This window comes from Cyprinodon variegatus, unplaced genomic scaffold (assembly GCF_000732505.1).
Source record: "Cyprinodon variegatus isolate N-32 unplaced genomic scaffold, C_variegatus-1.0 Scaffold114, whole genome shotgun sequence".
In the NCBI taxonomy this organism is placed as follows: domain Eukaryota; kingdom Metazoa; phylum Chordata; class Actinopteri; order Cyprinodontiformes; family Cyprinodontidae; genus Cyprinodon; species Cyprinodon variegatus.
The window spans coordinates 121216-129316 of NW_015150567.1; the positions used below are offsets into that span (position 1 = coordinate 121216).

At 37.6% G+C, this 8101-nt stretch overlaps 1 protein-coding gene across 1 annotated transcript in view; it reads right to left on the minus strand.

Annotated features, from left to right (window-relative positions):
• Window positions 1–8101, minus strand: part of phkb (phosphorylase kinase, beta) — a 145938-nt gene that overhangs the window by 120416 nt on the left and 17421 nt on the right. The window contains exon 2 of the mRNA XM_015375180.1: window positions 643–811. Coding sequence (XP_015230666.1) covers window positions 643–811 — 169 coding nt within the window. The remainder of the gene's footprint in view (window positions 1–642; window positions 812–8101) is intronic.

Below are 8101 nucleotides of genomic sequence, written 5' to 3' on the forward strand. Positions count from 1 at the left end.
AGAACTTTTTATTTCCTACCTGGAATGGGTGACAATAGTTGAATAAACTTTTGGTTCTCAAAATGGTATCGATGTCCAATCAGAGTCACCTATTCCTCTGCCTGCAGTATAAATCTCTCCCTGCTGCAGACAGACGGCATTTATAAAAAGTCACTTGACTGATAGAGTTGTAGCAACTGTAAGTAATCTGATTACAGAAGTGTGAAATAATGTCTGCAGTTTAAGGTTATTTCTAAAACACCCCTTTTGTTTTCCTGGAAATGTATTCGTTAAGGTGATTACTGACTTGCTATGATACGATTCATCATAGTTTGCATTCATTTAAACACAAAATAAAAATCTACAACAGTCGAAGCGTCTGTGCTAAATAAACAGCGGCCAGAAAAATGACACAATCCCCAGAGTGTGTTTGGTGGCAGATATTCCACAATTACATGCAGTCCAACTGTCTGCCAAGTAATCATACACTATTAGCATAATTACTGAGCACCTCATTAATTAACTAAATTAGTCCTGAAAATAGCCCCAAAATAAGCCCAGGATTTAAATATATAAGCCAGAAAGACGAGCAGAGGTGGATCACAGAACAGGCGGTTCAGAGACGGAGGAGGAACCTGGATGTGTTTCTAACTGTTTACTAACCGGTATGCCATCGCCAGGGCCCAGGCGCAGGCAGCACAATACAGCGAGTCTCGGACCTTTGCCTCCTTGATGTCGGAGAAAGTCTTTACAGGGAAAAGACCAGTAGTGGGACTCTGGTAGTTCAGGATGGTTGCTTTGACTGGATGAAAAAAGAGAGAGGAATAGTTAACTCAGTTATTCAACAGTTTGTGGCAGAAATATAGAATGACCCATTAATGTGAGGCTGTTATAAATTGGGGGAAAACATAAAAAAAAAAAAAAAAAATACTACAGAGAGAGTAAACTAATATATAAATCTAATTCTAAGACACCTCCTTAGTGATGGATGGGTGTCATTTACAATTAAAATCCATTTTAATTGTAATTCACACCATATTTAGCCCAAAAGCATGCATAACAAAAACTAAGAGGATCCAACTGCTTCTGATAGAAGACATGATGCAGAGACATGTTGAACTCTAGTCCTATTTAAAACACAAAGCAGTGGCTGAAGCAGTTATGCTTAATGAAACTACATCTTAGCAAAACTTGGCATTAAACTGTTTTAATTTGGATTATTTTATGTTTTGTTTCTTCTTTTAGACCGGAGCTTTTATGCTCAAACATTTCACTGAAAGAACTGGACTAAAAAAGAACAAACAGACCCTACACACCAACAAATTGTCAGTAATTGAGGAGCCATTTTAATATATTTTAATACTATTTTACTGTTAGTTGGTGAAGATTCTCAGTCATCCAGGTCGTAGACATTCCAAAAAAAGTAAAAAAAAAAGAAATCAAACCACTGGACTTCCCATCCAAGAAGCTTTTACGATTCAAAATGTCTGGATTAGCGATGAGTTCCAGGCTTTATAGTGTAGCCCAACAAAGTCCATTAGGTGTAGATGGATACCTTATGGACAAAGGACATTTACGGACCAGAATGTTCACATTTTGGACAAAGAAGACACGTGAAGGAAGCCATTTATGCTAAGAGAGAAAAAACAACCTTTAACAGAGGAGGTGGACTCAGGTTCCAGCTCTAACAAACCTACAACGCAGTGATAGAGTTGATTCCTTCCCATTATTATCTCAATCCTCATCACCATGCAGCGGACCAACACGTCTCGCCTGGTCAGCCAGGCCAATAATGACTCTAACACCTTCCCTTTTCAGAGGCATATTAGAAACCTCCTATTGACAGATCTCCCAGCCAATCACATTCGACTTATGTACAGTGCGTTTCATATATCCATATTGGGTATGGAAGCCTAAGAAAGACCTCAACGCCTCCCCATTACTAAGAGGTGGACCTGTTCTTCCGCTTCATTTTGCATGTTTTCTAACCGATAACAAGGCTTTATTTCGACCACTCTATTAAGCTTGGAACTCAACGCTAATCCAGACATTTTGAATTGAAAAAGCTTCCTAGACGGGAAGCAAACATCATCAAACTTGGAAAACAACGTCCTTTGTTTTGACGTTTTTGGAATATTTTACTCTTACTTCATTTATTTCTTGGATTACCATCTATTTAACTTAAGTGAAAAGATTTAAAGTAGCTCTACTCTTACTTGAGTAAAATCTATGGGTTTCTTCCAAACTCTGCTTATTTAAAGAAAAACTGACTTAGATTTGAATGTGTTCTTTGTAAAGAGATTTCAAAAGAACACAAAACGGTTCTCCTCTTCTTATGGAAGCTAATAAAATATGCTGCAGTAAAATTAATTAAGGGATAAAAAAAGTCGTTTTTATTTTCTTAATGCTGGTTGAAGAAGGTCAAAGTTGACTTTCTTATGCAAACTTCCAGCTTCTCTAAGTCCTGCTGAGTTTGACAGCTGAATCAGTCTGTAGCATAAATGAAGAATGTGTATTTAGGATTTAATGGCTTCCTTCAGGACATGTGGACCCTGCTTGGTTGACATTAGGACGCCTCAGATCTAAGTGTGTTGGCTCTATGCTGAGAGCAGAAACTGGATTAGTAGTTAGAGCCGCTGTTAGCAATTTTCTGCTTGTGTCTAAACGATGCCATTTCCTTTTCTCAGCTTCTACATCCAAACCAAAAAGGAAATTAAGAAACAAACCCCAAAAAGACTTCCTAATTTTGCTCTTTTTTATGACAACAAACAAACAAAAAAACACATTGTCTCGATAACTAAAAACAGAAATAACAGCTAAAAAAATGTAGCATCCATGTGAATCACTCAAGGCATTAGATGGCTTAAAGCAGGGTCTTCAAAGTTTTCCAGGCCAAGGACCAAGGATGGAGAGGTGGAGCGGGAGCCCCCTAATTATATATAATGTATGAAAGTTTCTTAGATCAAACTGGTCCTATAGTCACTCTATTACAGACGGTGTCATGTAACCAAAGTAATTTTAGTATTTCTTAATCAGGTTCCTGGTTGATGGGCCAGGTGTTGTGAATGAAACGGTGCCCAGCTTGAAAGAGCTCCTGTGTGTCGCTGAATGTGAGAATTGATGACTGAGAGACATCTTCTGCCTCCATTTATCTGTTTACTAAAGTCTGTTGAATTCATGTTAATGTGGATTTAAAGACATTTAATTAGTGGAAAAAATTGCAGGGGGGACCCCCATGCAGTACCTCCATGGACCCCCTAGGGGTCATGGACCCCTTGTTAAAGTCCTTCGGTTTAAAGTATAAAGCTGCCCATTGTAAATAAAGAAAAAAAAATGCTTTCTTCTTCCCCTTTGCTAAATATCTGTTCTGTCAGATCGCATTTACATGGTTTCTTTAGGGTGAAAGCACGGCTAGCAGAACAATCCAGCTTCTTGTTGCATGTTTTTTAATAACAGATTATGTAAAAATATCAGGTAGTGCAGGCAGATGGTAAACCCTCTGATCAGGTGAATCACATTTGTTCAGATTTACAAAACTAATTATTTATTGGACAGTTCATCTACTTCCATCTATCCATTCATGGTATTTATTTACAACACATGTTGCCTCGTGTCGAAAAACATTAAGAGATTTAGGAACTCTTATTTATTTTTTTCTGAACAGTTACAACTTTGTAAAAAATGAGAGACAAAACATATTGTTTGAAATCTTCCAAATGCTGTCACCGAAAAAAAATATTTTGTAGTTTCCAGATTATCATTATTGAATAGAAACACTTGGGTGAACAGAAGAAAGAAAAACTGATGAAATCTGAAAGGAATGTTTAATGATGGCACCTTTTGTGTATTATCTTATCAAGGTTCTGACATTGCTGCAACTCAAAATCAACTTTTAAAAGAGAATTTCAATGAGTGGAAACCAAAATTTTGTATTTTAAAAAGTAAAGTACCTGTCGGATGCTGAAAGAATATTTTGCTTGGTATACATTTGTTTTGTTTTTCTTTATTTTGATGATTAAATGGGCATCAAGAAACAAAGAAGTTCAGTTTTTAGCAAAGGCACAATAACTGCATAACAATTAATTCTGAGAAATTTCAAAACAACATATTTCTATTTAGTAAAACTCTGTAATTATAAATAATAATATTTATTTCTAAATGACTGTGAATCAGTGCCTTTTTATAATGAAATTAGCTGCATTTTCCAAGAACATCTTTGTTAAAACTAAATTAAAATACAGTTGGTACAGAAAGTATTCAGACGCCGATGTAATATTTCAGTTTTTCTTTTTTAATAAATTTGCAAAAATGTCTACATTTCCCTTTTTTTCTGTCAATATGGGGTGCTGAGTTAGCCTCGTGAGACCACCCTGATCTCACGAGCTTTCAAGGTTTCACTCGCTAATCAGTCTGGAGACTCTCCGTTAAAGAAAATTTGGAGCCGTTCACCAAACGAACGTCCAATCAGCGTTGGCTTTGAGGCGGGTTGAGGTGTGACGCAACGAGAAGCGCGACAGTTCAGTCTAAAGAACATGGCGGCTTCAGCCGATGAAACTAGCGTTAGCGTGGCTATCGAGCAAGTTTTATCGGAATTACAGAGTATTTCTTCACTGAAAGAAGAGCAAAACACTGCTCTGGAGGCTTTTCTCAGAGGAAAAGATGTTTTTGTTCTTCTCCAGACTGGTTTCGGCAAGAGTAGCCTGGCTTGTGGTTGTGTTTTCGTCGTCGCTCTGTTAGTACGTCATATGCTTCGTTGATCTGATTGGTTTATTTGGCCCGTCTATCACCAACATAGGCCAATCAGCTAACCAGTATTTTCGCCCCTTCCCAAAAAAATTACTTCGGAAGGTTCCCAGATGGATATGTGGAGCAAATCCATCTGGCGGAGTCAGGTTAGTACTGAGTGTACATTAATGAGAAATTAAATTGACCTTTTTGATTTTAGCAAATGGCTGCAATGAAACAAAGAGTGAAAAATGTAAAGGGGTCTGAATACGTTCCGTACCGTCTGTATATAGACGGACATAAAAATGACTTGGTTCAATTAATCCTTTCGAGTTTAGGACCAACAAGAAAAGCAAAAACACAATTTCTTTATTAGGTTCCTCTGGGATTGTTAAATGATATATATTTAATAAAAATAAACCTATTCAGGTTTTCAACAAAGTGTGAATAAAGTGAAGGGTTCATATATAACCGGAGCAAAGTACCTTATGTGTAGTGGATCAGTGCTAATCGGCCCGCTGGTATTCATTTTAATCCCCAGTTTCCTTCTAAGATAGTAAAAGTAGCAGCATCAACAAATCATCCTAGTTTTCCCTGAGAGAACGGAAAACCACAGCAGATAATAGGGAGAGTCTTCTGTCTGGAAATAATGGGGCTTAAAACACATTCATCTGGGGCTTTATTAAGAAAATCTGGCTCCTGTCGGGGATAGGGCAAGAATAAAGCCAGACTTTGAATTTAAAAGGCATCCCTCATATTGCTCAGTGAGGAAAGCATAAACAGAACATGTGCTGAAATCTAACCCAGTAAAACAAAGAGACGTCTCTGGCAGAGTTCTCCTCGACGATAACTAATGTGCTCAGATGGATGCATTCATTCTTCATCCTAACATTATTCTGCTGCTAATGAAAAGCCCCCCCCCACTACGGTTGCACTTTGATTCAGGACCAGAGAGAGAAATCAAGACTGACTGCAATAGAAACAGAGGTCAGACATGATGATGAAGATGTGTCGAGTCTTTGTGTGTTTGTGTTTGCATGACAGAACCAAGCAGGGACAGAAAGGATGCCTGGGTATCTGTCTGTATAAACAGTAGAAGTAACGACTGCTGGAGGAGAGAGATGAAGGACTGCAGCAGCGTGAGCGAAGTGATGGAGTGGAGGTGGCTGTCACACTGGCAAAGGAATTAGGTGATTGATGGAGGGAATTAGAACAGATGAATAATAAAGCTCCCAAAATGCCCACCTACTAATAAAGTCGAGTTCGACCTCTTTACATGCAGAAAATCCCAAACAGATTTCTGCTGCTACATGGCTGAGCTATTATAGAATTATAGAATCATTACTGTATTTTGATAGATAAAATAGATCTGATCACATCTGGGTTTTAGCTTACTTAGCTCTTGTCTTTAAAGAGAAGCTAAGATTGACATAAACTGGCACTCAAACTGCTATAATGACCAGAAAATCTTAAGTATTGAGGGAATACTTCACTCAAAACTTGCAAACTTTTGCTTTAAATACAAATAAGCAGAAAGAAAATATTTATGTGGTTTCCAAGTGAGTTTAAGAAAGCCAAATATGCTGTAAAAGTAGAAGAACTCCTTAAAATACAAACAAAACAAAAAGCAAAATGTGAAATTAATATCTAGACTTCAGAATGTATTTAATGAATTGTAAATGCTCTAAAAGTCTGGATTCTGGATGTCAGTAGTCTGGAAATGCTGCATCCTCAATGATTTCATGCAGTGTTTTTGAAAAATCCTCCATTTCTCATTGAAGGTGAGAGGAGTAAGAGATGATTTATTCCTACAGAGCTTTGGAGAGATTTATCAATATATTCTGGATTAGAAAGTAGAATAAAGAGCTGAAAGGGCTGAACGCCGTTTGGTCTCAGGCTAAAATTTTCTCTGCATGCAAATCATCTGTTGTTGGGAGTTTTCTGCCTAGCCATCCATCAAGCTAATGTCCCACTAAATCAGCAGCTAATGTTTCAGACACACACAGGCTGCTCTTTTACAATGGACCATTTCACTGCTCCACCAGCCTGGAGAAATGACAACAAGAGAAAAATAAAACAGAACAACAGAAGAAGCACCTGTTTAGAAACATTATTAGAGCAAAGCAGGAACGGAAACTTCAGAGAACGTCTTTTATTTTAATTTTAAAGCTTTGAAAGTGTTTTAAAATGCATCAATATGTTTCGGTTTTGACATTATGTAATAAACAAACCAAAACAAAATGAAACCGTTTTAGTAGATGTTTCTCTGCTGCCTGAGCTCATCACTGCAGAAGAAAAAGAAGAAAAATATTCCCTTCCAGGCATCTAATTATTAAGTATTTAAAACATAGGTGTGGTATACAAGAGCAAAAGCTTTATCTTTTCATTTCTAAAAAGCAAATTAAAAAAACAAAAACTTTTTTTCCCTTTATTTAAAGTTTTTTCTTCCATCTGAAACTATTTTCCACTTTCTTAATTTATTCATTTATTCATACATCTTTAAAAAATAGAAAGGCTAAAACAGAAAGCTTAGAAAACGACTTTTTGGATTAATGAAATAAATAGAAAATAAAGCTTCCATAGGATTTAACAGGTTAGCTTTAAATCCTGCCACCATTGCCATATCATACTTAATGAGAGCAATTAAGGGACAAATGAAATATTTGCACTACCGTGTTTTTTTTTCGCCCTCTCCTATTTGCAGCCGTCCCTATATAGGGATTTGAAGGCAATTTTCTATTTGTGTGACAAGATTTCCCCGCAGCTTACACGCCGCCGCGTTATTGAACATGTTTCCATCTCCAGCGTATATTTTAATAGAATAAGTGCCAATAAATGTCACAGTTCTCTGTTTCCTCTACAGCATACAACTAACCACCAAACCTCAGAGCCCTGATGATTTATGGAGATGCTTTGTCCTTCCAAACGGGGAGGTTTTTCTGATCCACGCAGACGGGGGGTTCAGACAGCAAGATAATCGGGCCCATTTCTTTGCCAATCTTCTGCTACTGAGGTCCCAGAGTCGGGGCGGTCCTCCAGGAACGACTTTGGACAAACTTATTCTAAAATATTCTTTTCTTGTTATAAGTAGTCCTTTGTTTAGATCTGTACAATCTGTTCTCAGAACTGAGACCCTTCCCGTTTTACACACATTTAAAGCCCCACATTGACCCGTGGGTAATGGAACACAATGTGACCCTAGATCACAATGTCTAAACACACCGGTTTATTTTCATTAAGTGCTTTTAGCCACAAAGTGCTTTATTGTAGCAGAATAACCATCTTAACAACAGAGGCGTAAACACATTGGCTGATGCTCACATACCAGAGCGCAATGCTCTCCCAGATGACCAGCAGTAAACGGGGTGAACTACGAAGGGCCTTTTCTTTCCCTCAT